Source organism: Puntigrus tetrazona, chromosome 10 (assembly GCF_018831695.1).
Source record: "Puntigrus tetrazona isolate hp1 chromosome 10, ASM1883169v1, whole genome shotgun sequence".
NCBI classification, from domain to species: domain Eukaryota; kingdom Metazoa; phylum Chordata; class Actinopteri; order Cypriniformes; family Cyprinidae; genus Puntigrus; species Puntigrus tetrazona.
This window is the reverse complement of record NC_056708.1, coordinates 13,296,396-13,311,378: the sequence shown is the minus strand read 5'-3', so window position 1 is coordinate 13,311,378 and position 14,983 is coordinate 13,296,396. Positions and strand designations below refer to the sequence as shown.

Sequence of the window (14,983 nt, the reverse complement as noted above, 5' to 3'; positions counted from 1 at the left end):
ATATTTACATTTATAATTCAGCTTCTCCTTTGGTATGATAAATCATTTATTATTAATTATGTCGCAGGACGCTCTCAGTTTTTATAAGAACATAACAGTGATCATCTCTAAATAAATTCAATGTAAAAAAATTAATTTTAAAAATACTGGACACTGGATTGCAGTTTCAACTATAACAGTCAACTAATATAAAAATGCAGTGAGATCGATCTTTATCTAACGCTGTTCGCAATGCTAATTGATCAATGCTGATTAGGTCGCGCTAATTAAGGCGTGCTCTTTGGAAAAACATAAATATTCAGCAGCGCTTCTGCTCCTGATCACGCCGCAATGGAAGAGTTTCTCATTCCACCTTACAACTGTGGAGGTTACCCTGGCTATTTCCCCTTTTATCCCGGCAATGGGAAATTTAAACCCCAGAACTGGAACAAAAAGGGAAACAGTTTCTACGTTGCGCCAGACGCCCCCGATTATCTCGACTTTTACAAGCGCGCGCAGTTAAAAGCGATATTATCTCAGGTGAACCCGAACCTGACGCCGCGCCTCCGCAAGGCCAACACGAGGGAGTTCGGCGTGCAGGTCAACCCGAAGATAGACGCCACTGTCCAATGCTCGCTCGGGCCCAAAACGCTGTTTTATCGCGGTGATAAATGGGATTTAACGCTATCGAGGACGCCGTCCGTCAGCCCTCTGAAAGACACCCTGCCCAGCACGCCTGTCAACACCGTGCGCTTCTCGCGCCCCGTCGCCATCTACTCTCCCGTATTCGACCGCAGGATTTTCTCCTTATCCACGACTACCGGTGAAAGTAAGGACGAGGACGATGGAGAGGATGAGAGCAAGGAGACGGACAGCGAGACGGACGACGAGGAGAAGTGTAAACCGGATGAACCGACGCACAGCGAAACACCGCAGGGGAAGTCTGTGATTCAGCGGAATAAACGGTCAAACTTTCAGGTTTGTTGTGGGGAAGATACCATGGCATTACTCCTTTTGAGTTCTGTGCTTCTAATTACGACGCATTTGAAACTGGCAAGTGACATTGAGGTTATGTATAATGCTAACTACTTATTCTTGTTTAGTTTCTGGAGCAGAAATATGGATTTTATCACTGCAGTAAGTGCAATATTCGATGGGAAAGTGCGTTTGTGTGGTGCATCTCGGGAACCTCCAAGGTAGCGTGTGGATTTTTATTTATTTATTTATTTTATTTATTTATTTATTTTTTAAGACTTGTACGCCCAGTTTCAGACATTTATTCATGAAGTAATTTATTAACATACCTCTTTTTTAAGTATCTTGAGGCGAAATATAGGTACTAATTTAAGATCAATCGGTTCAACTTTGAAATCGAAGACTTGAGTTGAGGACTAGGCTTAAACCTTGTCTGAATCTGGGTGATTGTTTAAAATGAAAGCTAATCCAATGGCACTTCCACAGGTGTACTTCAAGCAGCACTGCAGGAAGTGCCAGGCGGGACTGAATCCATATAGAGTGGAGTCCATTCAGTGCCAGGTATGAGTAGTCCCAAGTGCATTTGAAGCAGCTTGTAAAGTTTGACCATGTTCCGTTTCGTCAGGTTTGCTGTAAGACCCGCTGCTGCTGTGAACGGAAGCAGAGGCACATTGACATGCGCCGTCCTCACCGCCAGGATCTGTGCGGCCGCTGCAAGGGCAAAGGCCTTTCCTGTGACACCATCTACAGTTTCAAGTACATAGTGTGATTTGCGCCGGTCTATAAATGTGTTTTAGAATCTTCATCGAGGGCTCAAGTGACGTTTTTGCGTGGGATGTACTGTATTTTTGTATTATAATAAATTTATAAACTAATAAAGTATTGCAGCATAATACCAGTGTTAGTTTCTGCTTTGTAATGGGGGTACTTCACCCAAAAATGAGAACTTGAGTGTTTCTGCCATTCCTGCTCATTTTCATGGTTAAACTCCCCTCCTAAAAGAAACTCTGAAACCCATAGAAGGTCGTTGGTACAACTTTCATCCAGTGCAAAATCACTCCTTTTCTTGTACCCTGCAGACTCCAGAATAACAAACGACAAACTGGAGAACCTCAACATGAAGAAAGCACAATTTACTTCACAAAAGCATTAAGTATTTACACAGTGGGAGGGGGGGGGGACTGACAATATTCCCAAAGAGGCTTTACAATGTGCAATCTCTCTAGGCATGCACTAGTGACGAACGCTAATCTCCATGTGATGCCTCCCTTTTCCACTTTATACAAATAACAATTTAATAAAATACAACTTTTAATAAATACAATTTTGAAAGTAAATACAATAATGCATGCTTGGCAACTGACAAAGAACAATTTTGAAAACTATGTTCGACACACCGACTTCTTAAATACAAATTTACCCTAAACGTGAGCCTGTGTATAGCGGATCGCAGGACGTCGATTGAAACGCAGCCAAACAATCTCATACCAGCACTTCAGCAGTAGTAGCTTATCAGTTGTATGAACAAATCGCTGAATGTCAGCGTGTGTGTGTGTGCAGGTGTGGAGGCTGATATTTAGCGGCGTGCCAGTGATTGACAGGTTCACAAAGACACAAGCTTTCAGCTTTAAACGGTTACAGTTATGACGATGACTCAAGACATACAGTATCCTGTATCGTTCCTTCCTCAGTTTTGCAGCATGTCCTGATCGCTTTTAAAGACATTCTTGAACAGTTACAGTAGAAAGGCATCCATTTCCATGATCCATCATTGCACATTCCCCACGTTAACAAACCAACCAAGTGTTAGTTCTCACTCGGGTGCTTCCTTACCAAAAAATGCAGCATTGCTTTCAGTAGCAAACAGGATTTTTTTCTTCTCATGGTTTACGACATGAAAATGTCAACATAGTGCAATAATTAAAAGAAGCGTTCGAGTGGCTCAATCCAAGGATTCTCGCAGGAGCAGCTCCGTTTCTCCGTTATTGCTGCACATTTGAGGACCGGAGGACACGCTCACTCTCAGGAGCCCCTTCCTATTCAGTACAGTCAAGGATGCTCGTGCAAGTTTCCCTAAGAAGGGCACAAGTTTATGAGTTACACCCTCAAAGGGGTGGCAGCACCCCCAAACGTCACACTGGATCTGGCCTGGAGCGGGTGGCAGGAGCGGAGGGTCGTGGGATGAGGGCTGGCGCAGGAGAGGTTGGGTGACTATGGAGGAATCCAGCGTTGGGACGGTCCAGGCCAGGGCTTGTGTGGGGTGCTGCAGGCGTCCTGTCAGAGACTCACGCCGGACACGCTGGAGTCTAGGAGGCTGGATGAGATCACCTGGTACCCCTGAGCGCGGCGGATCATGTCCCGGATCTCTCCGTTGAGCTCCATGATCTTTGTGCAGACCTCTGACATGTCCTTGTTCGAGCCAACCAGGGCAAAAGTGCCAGTTTGGCCCAGAGTTTGGTGGCGGAAGTAGACGTTGAGGAGAGTCTGGATCTCATCCTCTGAGCTGCCACCGAAAATGTCATTTGGCCAAATTCGTCTAAAATGTGGAAGAAAGTTTAGTACATTTCAATGCAACACAAACTTAAAAATAAAAACAAAATGAATTATATAATATAGCTAAATAGATATCCATTACTAATAACTGAAATAAAATTAAAATGGCCACAAATTAATTAAAATTTTTATATTATATTATATTAAAAATTTACAACCCACCATTATTCAACATAAAAATGTCTCATCATACTTTAGCAAAAACACTGGACTGTGCTAAAAAATTAAACAATGTTAAATATTTCAATAGTTGTACATTAACCGTATAAAACAATAGTAGTAACAATACTGAAGAGCAAATTAAATAAAAAATGTAATGTAATATAATCAAATAAATATAAATGAAAAGGAACAAAAACTAAACTTGATTAAAAAAAAAACCGAGTTTTGTCTCTCTCTAGTGGTGTCACATCTCACCTGCACTCTTGAGTGTAGCGTATGGCCATAGAGAACTCGCTGTTGTTCAAGCACTCCAGGATGGCCTGTACAGCTGCCTCTGAGCTGGGGAAGATGGACTGGGAGCCGTGCCTTTGCCCGTCCTCTAGATTGCCAGCTAACGAGGCTTCCGCGAGCCGCAGGCAATTCTTCAGATCGCCCAGTTCACGCGACATGTTCCACAGCTACAGTTTGAAAACACACCATCAGGACATGATCAGAGTTTTCAATCAACAAAAGTCAACCAGCTAGTGAATAATATAGTCAACTAAACATTTATTTTGTAGTTTAGGTTTTGCTAGCCGATACAACCTTGGTATTGGACATTGTGCAGATTGCGGAACAACAGAAAATGCCTATAGTTACTGAGTTAACAGTAAAAAATGTCCAAACTGTCACCAAATTCACAATGTTTGTTTCGACCTCTTTTAGGCTAATTTAAGCAATGCTCAAATTACATAAATCAATTCTAATTAAGAAATAAACCGAAAAGATATCCGATTTCACTGTGTATTACGCACCTCTGGCACAGAGCTGATGGTATTCACTTGTCCGATGAGTTTACAATAGGACTGAAACAGCAAAAGCAGCTGGAAGTGAAGTTTGTACAGTCGCTGACACAACTCCAATTGCTGTGAAAGATACAGATACATTAGTCATATGGCATAATAAAGGAATCATACATACAGCCACACAAAGACTCAATACACAACTCAATGAGTATGTCTATATGCATTAAACAATAAACTGCATTTTATTTTTATTTCTCTAGGCTTAAGACCTTTTGAAAGATCTTAAAAGTGGTTATTCAGCATAACTTTGTGTAAGATCATGCAAGTAAAGCTGAACTGAACTGAATGCATGTAGGGAAATATAAAGCCGAAAACACAGATCACTTGCTCTAACAGATGAAAAAGAGAACGGTTTTTAGTTTTCAAACTTACAGCCAGAGTTTCCATTTGCTGTAGAGCATGTCATAAAACAGGAAAGAATTGAAAAGGGAGAAACAGACAGCATTAATACCCAGCATGCAATCCGTGAGACTGTGCCGCTATGCTCAGAAATCCCATCCACATAATTAGAAGATTAGTGCCAGTCGCATTCAGTCCCAGAACCCAAGCCATATAAATCATGCAGAGGATGATAAGGAGGCGCACAAAGTGACACAAAGAAGAGGAGTGAGGAAATATTACATTATATTTTGCATTGATAAATACACTACTGTTCAAACGGTTGGGGTTAGCAGAAAATAAAAGTTTTGAAGAAGGATGCATCTTAATTTTAAATAAATGTTTTTCTTTTGAACATATTCATTCAAAAATTCAGAAAAAAGTTGAGATTTCCTAAATAGCATGTATATACAATATATTGGTATATATCACTAATAAAAATAAAAATATTAAGCAGTTGTCAACATGGAGTACTGGAGAAATAGATGCAGAAAATGTGTCTGTGCCATTACAGGAATAAACTGCAATTTAAAAACAATACTTTTTTTTTTTTTTTGTATAAAATAAATGCAGTCTCGGTGAGCACAAGACACTCCTTTCAAAAATATTTAGAAGTCTTACCAATCCTAATCTTTTGAATGGTAGTGTATATGACCCACTAAAAAACAGATTTATCAGGAACTATTGTGTACATATTATGAATGTTTATTCATGTAAACAGTGGTAAGATGAAAGAGCTCATTTTCAATGGGACACACAGCTAACCTTCTCCTCAGAGTCTCCAGGCTGACAGGTGATCACACCATCATCAGGATACCTTGGAAATGTGGCCTTACAGTTCTGCAGCCACTGTTGAAAGATTGTACAAGCATGATACCTCTTTCAGTGGAAGAGGATTCAAAGATCACTTCAAGAAGTATTGGCACACCGCTAGTAAGCTGCATGAATGGAGGTCTTACTTAACTCTGCAGCAGCTCTACATAGCAGCTTCCACTGCTTCTGTATGAGGACCTAGAATGACTTACTGAGACGACAGCTTCCTCCCGGGTATTATATGTGTCCAGATACTCCTGCAGCTCAAGAACACTGAATTTCATCTTCTCTAGAAGCCCGTAAGAAACAATCTACAAGAGGACAGACAAAACCTTGAATAAAAATACTTTCCGACTGCTTTTTCAGAACTGTTTTTTAAGGTTACGTCCCTGAGGCATGGCTTTACGTAATCAACTTTGAATATCCACTTACAGTTTCCGCGTCGACATACAGCGTGGGACAATCTGAGCATAAGGCCAACATCTCAGATGACTGCACAAATTTTGACCCAATTCCCCTCAGGCCATCTCCAAGGTAACTGGCAGCATCGTTGGTCAGGGAGCAGAACTTATTCTGCATGTTCTGTAGGAAAAGATCCATTTAAAAAGTGCTAAAAGCTACTTGTGGACTTCTAAATAGAATGGAAATATACAAACAGGACCGTCTACATAAAAAGGGTGACTTTACCTGGAACATTGTGGAGAAGATGTGGAAAGTGTAGACAGCGCAAGACCCATCCGTATCACACAACAGCTGATTAATGTGACTCCGCCAGGCTTCTTCGGCATCGTCACACACCATGGGCTGAAATGCTGCAAGGATGGCAGAGAAAAATGGGGAGGGTGGAGGAGGAAAGCCCAGCTCATCCAGATCATCTCGGTCCTCCCCAAAATGGTAGCTATTGAAACCGGAAGAAAGGGGGTTGACCTTTCAATAAACATGCCAGTGATCAGTTTAATGATGAAAAAACTGTACTGATGTGTTCACCTGGGCAGGGAGTTTGGGTTCTGGCTGATTCCAGCTCGGTTTTGTTCTGCAGGAAGGTCCAGATTAGTGCTAGAGCCGCAGTCAAACCTCATTGGCAGCTCATTTACACCAAATGGCAAGTCGTCCTCTTGGATATTTGACTCCTCGTCTTCTGGTAAAACCTGTAAAGAAAACAGAAGGTCACTGGTAGCATTCTTTCTTCTAGAGGTGTCACATTAGCAAATCTCATTTAGTCACAAACGTGGCAGGAATAGTTTCAAACTGTATGATGACGTCGAGATCTAGGTTTGGTTCTATTTGTACCCTTGCAGAATAAGTTTTAAGCTTAATGCAATTTTAAACATACTGGTGGCATGATGTGGTCATCTGGAAGTGATGTTCCCAAGCAAGGTGTAGCAGCATTAAGAGAGTTTGGGTCAGCTGATGTAGTGTCGTAGGAAGTGGACAAAGAGTCTGTATGATTGGTGTCCTCTGAGGGGGAGAGGTTCATGGTCTGAAATCAGAAGATTTCCAGTTTTAGAAACCACTATAAAGCTAAAACAGACAGAATGACAGACATAACACACTTTTTTACTTTTTTTTGTCTTGTTTCCGGCCCAAAAAAAAAAAAAAATTTTAATCAAGAACTAAAAATTAAATTAGGCGAGGTTTTGCTTAGAACATTAAAAATTATTTGCCAATGGGTTAAGCAAAATAATCTTGTCTTCTGCCTGAAATATTATTATTTTGTTATTTTGCTTACCCCATTGGCAGATAATTTTGCTTGATTATTTTGGCTGGAAACAAGACAAAAAATGCAAGTCTGTTTTTTTTTGCAGTGCAGGGTGATAGGTCATTTGAATGGCTGGGCGACAGACAGATAGCACATACTAGTTGAGAGTGGGAGAGGCTTTGGCTGGTGGAATTGGACTCTTCCTCAGAGGAGTCATCTGAGTCCTGTTGGGGATCGTGAAGGCCAATGCAGGGGGTGATATCGGAGTGCTGGCTCTCCTCCAGGAGCTCAGTCAGATCTGTGCTGTCCAGAGAGCGCCGGCGCACTCCCCAATTGAAGTTATCCATACTCTCACCCTATTAAAACAAACACACAGCACTGATTTAACAGCTCTAAGCTCTAGCACATGTTAATGTTGGGACTACTATGCCAACTACTGTGGCCTCCTTGGCCCAAGAGAGTAGACACAACACACTTCTAATTATTCATGCAAAAAATTTAAAACACATGCAAACATATAGTAAATACAATAGACCAGCATCTGAAAAAGTTTATGACTTTGCAAAAAAAAAAAAGAAAGAAAGAAAGTTGTTTTTAACAATCCTAAACCTGCAAGTATTTAAAGCAATCTGAATTCTAATAGTTATCTAATTAAAGTAGTGAGGAATGATTTAATGTGAATGAAACAATAATATTGCCATTAAATGCTTCTAACATGCATTTCTACAGTGTGTAATATGACACCCATATATGAAACTAAAAACAAACAACAACAACTAATCTCTTTAGCCACAGCAGTCTATGACAAATGAGAGCCTGCACAACTGACACACATCATTTAAGGTATGGAAACATGATCTTAGCCATCCTCTACGTCTCATGCTAACACAACTGTTCTTACCTGCAGCTCCTACGGCAGCACAGGAGAGAAAGAGAGAGAGTGTTAGCCACACAGTGAGAAAGACCAGTGGAAAAGCAATGGCCACATTAGTCAGGCAGTCTCTAATCAGCTAAAGTGTTATCTCATTATCCAGAGAGACCATGAGTGAAATAACTGAAAGAGTAAGGAAAGAAAGAAAACTGAAAGGCAAAGAAATTGGCTTTTTGTTAGTAGGGACAGAAATTCTTACTTAATTTAATTAATTCATACTAAATTAATTCAATGATTCTACAAATAACAAAAAAAGTAAAGCCAAATTTAATTACATGAAGTCCAAATACATAACCAAAATAATTTATTTTAAAGGTAAAAGAAGGAAACAGTTCTTAGTTTACAAATGTATTTTAGAGATGTTAAACCTGCATATATTTGACATATATTTAAAACAAAAATCCTTATAAATGATGTGACTTTTGATCACATTCAATGCAATATTTTTGAATGAAATATACATTTCATAAAAAAAATATATACTGTATATATATTGCAGGCTCCAAACTCTTCAAAAGTTGTGCATGCATTCCTAAATGAAATGTATTTGTAATGTACAAATCATATGTTTTATAATATTTAAAAATAACACTAAATTTGTGTGAGACAAAAAGAATCATATTTTCTACTCGCCTCTCCATCTTCCAGCTCTACGTCCAGGAAGTCAAAGTCCCTAAAGACTCTGAACTGCTGCTCTGAAGTGGTATCATCCAGAGTGTCCTCCCGAGTCCCATCCTCAGAGGACACCTGACTAGGCTGATGCTCCATGAGGTCCAGATCACCACAAGAAGAGAAGATCACCTGAGAAAAAAAAAAAAAAATGACAGGGGAGTCAGCATGGAGCCTGGGTATGCAAAGAAAACATCATGCAACACTTCAATTACTAAGATGTCTTGTAAGACTTACAGTAGACTTATTCTTTATTTGTTAAGGCAATAGTTAGGGCTGTTATTAATATAAAATAATCTCTTAGACACTGTGGTCTATAAGACCAAAAGCAGTAAGTATATAAAGCAACAACGACACTGAGGACTTACAGATGGGTTCTTTGTGAGGCCAACTTCTTGTCCGCAAAGTGAAAGAACATTCACTAGCTTCTCTCTTGTTCGTTTCTATTAAACAAAAGGAAAACAGCAGTTGAAAAAGCATACTCTGATTTTATGTAATGAGGAAGCAAAAAGACACTGTTTAAAGAAACCCACGAAGGTAAAATGATTATTTAACGTTGTCTAATATGAACAGCATGAAATATTTGTCACCTGTGATGACTGTGGCCGTTTCCAGCTGACTGGTACGAGGACGGTGTTTGAATTAGACCCTGAAGAGGTGGAGGATGTGCTTCGGGTCACTGCGATCGCACGGGCTTTCCCATCTCTCCCTCCTGATCCCTGCAGGTCATCATATCTCCGGCCAATGACTGGCGTCTGAACACAAACGCATTAATGCACGCAATACATATGTCACTTGTTTTAAAAATGAACATACATTTCATTATGAACATAGACACTTAACCCCCTACACAAACACGAGGACTCCAGTACAACAGGTTCTGAAAAGTTTGTAGGCACTCATAGACAGCCTTCCTGTAGATAAATGAGCATGTGTGGAAAAACAGCCTAATTGCTGAACTCCTTATCATTGTGTACATACTACATCTGGACAGGATATCACTACTTTCATCAGGGTGGGCCAGAGGCAAAGACTCAATTCTAGGAACTGAGGGTTTCCTGTAGTAGTGCATGAAGCCACAAGAGGGCAATCATACACAAAGTTGGCAGCGAAAAGGTCTTTGTTATTCCTTATAAAAGCAGCATTTCTGGTGGTTACTGCACCACCTGACTGCAAATATTGTTCTATAATTACTATTAACTTTCTTGTTCGAGATCAGTTGTCATGTCATGTAAAGATTAAGTTCTGACATCACCTCCTTTTGTTTATTAGGTTGCAGTCGAAGCCCTCAGAGAGGCAGGATTTCAACCGCACTTTATTCAGAGCGGTAATTAATCAGAGATCCAGTCAAAACACATCTCTTTAAACTTCCGTGGACTATTATCCCCATTTTTCCATTAGAAGGCAAGCTGAGAACCCGAGCGACTTCCCTTTCGTTTAAAATGTACCAAGAACAAAGGAAAAGAGGCAGCGCCCTTCATGGGATCTGATAACCAATGCATGTTCAAAAACAACAACACTGCCACACCTGAAGAGGTGAATGAGTCAGAGAACCTGTGGTGTATAATCTAACTGAAAACTGATATTTTAAAAAGCAGTAATGTTTTTTGCCTGAAGGAAAGAGAAAAAAAACATGCATGTGAACAACTGAACAACTAAATGTATTGTGCGCCTTGCTTAAAGTACCTCGGATATGTCAAAATGAAATTCCAGTGTCTTTCCTGGCAATGCTTTAGATGAACCATCCCACATCATACGGCTAACCTCCAGGTGGGCTAGGTCACCATGGGCATAGGATGGCAGGGACAGGCTGGCCGAACGGGAAACAACCAGCTTCAAAATGTTCAGAGCTTCCTTCCAGTGAACCGTCTAGAGGACACAAACATTAATGAGACTAAAGTTCTAACAAATGACCAGATGAATCCTAAAATCAAGTGTTTCAGCAGAAGGATCTCACCTGTACAAATTTCTCAATGGTCTTTAGCACCTCTACATTGAAAGGTTTGACCTGAATTCCTGCTAAATCCATGTGGCTCAGCAGACTGTAGATGATCTGCAGCAGGGGCTGTTGCATGCTGGGTAATCCTTTATCTAGCAACTATGAAGAGAGCTGGTATTAAAAGGGTGCTCTTTGCATATAAGATAAGCTGCAGCATAAATATCATTTTGTAGCTTATATTTGGACATTTAAGCCTCAGGGCAGCTCACCTCAGCCATATATGTCACCAGACTGAGTGTGATGTCCGAAAAGGCCTCATGTAGGTAGCGGCAGACCACATTAACCCAGGAGAAAGGGTCTCTAGTGTAAGAACGAGTCTTATACAGAGTCATTACGTGAGCTAAGTGAGAAAGTTTAGTGTTCTTGTCTTTCTCCTCCAGACACACCTAGAAAACACACCAGAAACAATCATAAATTACATATTGTAGGTATTTAGATAATTTTATACTTATATGGTGTAATATTAATTATTTATTGTGGTCAGTTGTGTCACTATATGCAGTTAGATAAGTGTGCTACTACTGACCAGCGTTTTGTTGACCTAAATAAGGCAGCAGAATTATGGACACTAGATGAAATTTTATTGTAAATACTTTGGATACATGTTATATGCCTAATAAGTCTACTTAAACACATCTGAAGTTGGATGTAGTACAGGATTAGGTGTAGAGAACAAATCAGAATTGTCTTCACTTTCATGTCAATGAAGTTCAGGTAGTGTTTCGCAATAGGAGAGTTTAGAGAAAAGGAGGCAGGGCTGACCTGTGCGATCCTCTCTGCACTTTCTTTACAAAACTGCGTAGGGCTACCAAAGTGTTGCACCAGGTGCGGCAGCAGACAAAGCACATTCAACGGAAAACCTGAGCAGGCAGAGAATAAAACATGAAAAGAAGTAAAAGGAAAACAGCTAAACATCACAGACATTTAAAAGTAAAACAATGTAAAAGCATATCAGGTTGAGTAGTATTCATTCTTATTATGAGAGTAAAGACACATTTGAATAGCAAAATTTAAAAACAAAGGTAAGCATAGATTTTAGAGGTTTTACGTTATAAAATAGTGCATCAACATCTTGTTTTCTGTTGCACGGGACACTAGAATTAACTTTTGAATCTCACTTTGTTAGTAGACAATCGATTGTTTTAGAACAGAAAACAACATGACATGAGTATTAAGCAAGTGCTGTTTTTATCACTAGTTTTTAGTCATATATTATATATTATATTAGTCATAGAGTTGTTTAGTCATATTAGATCTATGTAACCAGGTTTCTACCCACCTATAGCCTGCGATGTGTCCACCACTGGCACTCGTGAAACAGGTGTAAGCTGGCAGAACAGCTGAAGCGTAAGATCATTCGTGGCCGGGGAAGTGAATCCCTTCAGGAGCAGCTGCTGCAGTCCAGAAAAGCCACTCCACCTCAGCTGGGCCTGGAGCTTCTCTAGTCTTTCCCTGTTCTCCTGCAGATCCAGCGGAACCCGTGCCAGCAGTTTGTGAACCAGCCTCAATGACATCTGGTATTCGAATTCAAAATCGGACTCCATGAGTGACACTGCCACCCAGAAGATGGTGGCGAGCAGGTTGGCGGGGTGACTGGAGTGAGAGGGGTCGGTGATGACACTCGTGTCAGCACGGGTAGAGTTGGAGGACGTGCTGCGGGCTGATCGGGCCAGACCCTGTTGGGTACAGGCTTGGATGCGGTCCAGCGTGGCGCTGCGAGGAGGGTTGGAGGATGAGTTTTCCCCACTTTCGCCAAACTTCTTGGGGACGGAGTAGCTTCGCTGGTGCCTGTTCCGCTCATTAGTGCCACCCTCTTGGTGCAGGTTCAGCTGCCCTGTGCTCTTACGGTTTGGGTTGAGCTTTCCACTCACCAGAAAGTCTGGAGAGGAATCTCTGCATGTGGAAGAGACATTGCAGGTATGTAAAGCGAAATAAATGGATAATACATTTTTCCTCCTGTTATATTGTTAGGAATACTACCATTTAAAAATGTACCAAATGTACAAAAACACAGAAAAATAGTAATATTATTACAGTTTAAAATATTCCTGTGATAAATTCAGCAGCTATTACTATTATTATCAATGCTGAAAAGTTGTGCTGCTTAAAACTTTGGTGAAAATTGTGACAAAAATTTTCTTAGGATTCTTAGATGAGAAAAAAGTTTAAAAGAACAAATTTTTTTGTAGTAAACATTTTTTTGTAACAGTGTAAAAGTCTTTACTTTTGATCAATTTAGTGCATTTTTGCTAAATAAAAGCTTTATTAAAAATCTTATTGACCTGAAACCTTTGAACGGTACCGTACTCTATCTGTAAAATAATTTAGGTTGAAATGGTAGGAAAGCATAATGTATGGCATTCAATTCTCACCTCGTCAAAGCTGCCATAAGTTCACTGTTGTTCAAACATTCAGCTAAATTATCCACCACAGACTCCAGAGTGAGTAAAATCTCCATTACGTAACCCTGGAAAAAAAAAAGATGAAAATTATGGTACAAAGATTGAAACGAATAAAGAATTATTTGACCATCAAATGCATTTTAACCAAACATTCCAGAGAGCTATATAATGCATGGATGTTTATTAATGCTCTTTCTGATGGATGCACACCTGTACTTCATCCCCATGTTCCCCTACAACCTCCACCAGTCGTGAGAGCAGGTCAGATACAGCATGGGCAGAGAGGGGCTGTCTCAGGGCACGAAAGATCTGGAATGAACGCCCAGCGTAATGCCGTGAGGAGCTGCAGAGGGCCGTCTGTAAAGCTACATCACTCAGCTGATGCTCTAGATGGAAATCTGACACATGACATTTATCAGTCGCTTGCTCTAATATAATAAACAAAATATTTCATTCTGTAAATATGACACAAATGCATATGCATAATGCAAATATGCAAATATGCATAAATGCACTAAAAGTGTTTGGTAATTACCTGATTTGGACTCCTTGAACACAGAAACCACATGCCGCAGAAAGTTGGTGAGCTGCTCGGTGCTCTTAGAGTTGGGGTTCTTTGGCGTAATATCTTCATGGCACCAAAGCGGTCCGAAAGCCCTGAGTAAGGACAGGACAGTACTCCATGCACTGTACCACCACCACCACCAAAATCACAAATACATGAACTACTGCTCTCTAAATGCTTCATTTCTCTGGGAAATGCCCAATAGTTTTGCCGGGGAAAAATAGGTTTCATATGTTTCGAGATATTTATAAAAAATGGTCTGATATTTATAAAAAATGGTCTGAATTTCAAACGTGAAACAAATACATTTAAAATAAACTGAATGAAAAAGAATAAATTAATTTTAACTATTAAAAGAATAATGAATATAGGAATAGTTATTTATAATTTTATTTTAAAATCCAAAATATATAGTATGAAGAGATTTTTGTGTCTTGTGTGCCTGAAAACTCCCATTTGCATCCACATTAAAACAACTGCTAAAAATCTGTATCTTTGCCACACACCTGGTGGTGAGGAACTCAATGAGCTTGTTGGTCTTGTCATCTGATTCTGTGGAGGACTCGTCCAGCTCCTCCAGGTCAGCTGTGATTTGTGGCAAGTTTCCGATGCTTCCTCCCAGGCTCACACTAGAGGACGTGGAGGACGAGCTTAGGCCGGAATCCGCCACTGGTGATGTCTGCCATTCCCGCAGAAAGTCGAACCCCCCTGTTCAGACAAAGAGTGTTGTTAGGCAATGCATGCAGGTTCTAAACAGTACAGAAAATCTGTAAACACGTAAATATTTTAGATTATTGTATCTGTTTTGAAAGGCCTTTCTCTATTGCAATTTCGCCAGTAGTCTTCGCTGTATGTCTGTACAATCAAAATAGAAACCAAAACATCTAAAAAAAATGTGAATTGTCAGCAGCGACTTTTCACACGTGTGTCTATTCAACAAAGAACAAAGAACCACAAACGTCAGTGACATTCAGGATAAAAGATTAAATGCCACAAAAACTCAGTCATAATGC

The 14,983-nt window shown here is 40.2% G+C and overlaps 2 protein-coding genes across 12 annotated transcripts in view; one reads left to right on the top strand and one right to left on the bottom strand.

Moving 5' to 3' along the window:
• The first annotated feature begins 303 nt into the window (after positions 1-303).
• On the top strand, positions 304-1,847 carry zar1l (zygote arrest 1-like). The gene is made up of 4 exons (XM_043250014.1): positions 304-957; positions 1,083-1,175; positions 1,441-1,515; positions 1,580-1,847. The coding sequence occupies exons 1-4, from the start codon at positions 331-333 to the stop codon at positions 1,721-1,723; spliced, it is 939 nt and encodes a 312-aa protein (XP_043105949.1). The 5' UTR covers positions 304-330; the 3' UTR covers positions 1,724-1,847.
• Positions 1,848-2,068: 221 nt separating this feature from the next.
• The window catches only part of fryb (furry homolog b (Drosophila)), a 51,778-nt gene continuing 38,863 nt past the window's right edge, over positions 2,069-14,983 (bottom strand). For 4 of the 11 annotated variants that reach the window (XM_043250298.1, XM_043250291.1, XM_043250296.1 and 1 more), the window contains 24 exons: positions 14,477-14,678; positions 13,941-14,092; positions 13,616-13,803; positions 13,376-13,470; positions 12,283-12,896; positions 11,766-11,863; positions 11,213-11,389; positions 10,962-11,102; positions 10,691-10,873; positions 9,595-9,759; positions 9,373-9,447; positions 8,969-9,136; positions 8,306-8,314; positions 7,563-7,760; positions 7,039-7,185; positions 6,693-6,853; positions 6,393-6,603; positions 6,138-6,287; positions 5,918-6,016; positions 5,658-5,741; positions 4,887-4,904; positions 4,464-4,574; positions 3,925-4,127; positions 2,069-3,490 (listed from right to left, as the gene is read on the bottom strand). In XM_043250298.1, coding sequence (XP_043106233.1) covers positions 3,232-3,490; positions 3,925-4,127; positions 4,464-4,574; positions 4,887-4,904; positions 5,658-5,741; positions 5,918-6,016; positions 6,138-6,287; positions 6,393-6,603; positions 6,693-6,853; positions 7,039-7,185; positions 7,563-7,760; positions 8,306-8,314; positions 8,969-9,136; positions 9,373-9,447; positions 9,595-9,759; positions 10,691-10,873; positions 10,962-11,102; positions 11,213-11,389; positions 11,766-11,863; positions 12,283-12,896; positions 13,376-13,470; positions 13,616-13,803; positions 13,941-14,092; positions 14,477-14,678 — 3,908 coding nt within the window. In that variant the 3' untranslated portion in view covers positions 2,069-3,231. The remainder of the gene's footprint in view (positions 3,491-3,924; positions 4,128-4,463; positions 4,575-4,886; positions 4,905-5,657; positions 5,742-5,917; positions 6,017-6,137; positions 6,288-6,392; positions 6,604-6,692; positions 6,854-7,038; positions 7,186-7,562; positions 7,761-8,305; positions 8,315-8,968; positions 9,137-9,372; positions 9,448-9,594; positions 9,760-10,690; positions 10,874-10,961; positions 11,103-11,212; positions 11,390-11,765; positions 11,864-12,282; positions 12,897-13,375; positions 13,471-13,615; positions 13,804-13,940; positions 14,093-14,476; positions 14,679-14,983) is intronic. The other 7 variants (XM_043250295.1, XM_043250299.1, XM_043250301.1 and 4 more) reach the window with 5 other exon arrangements.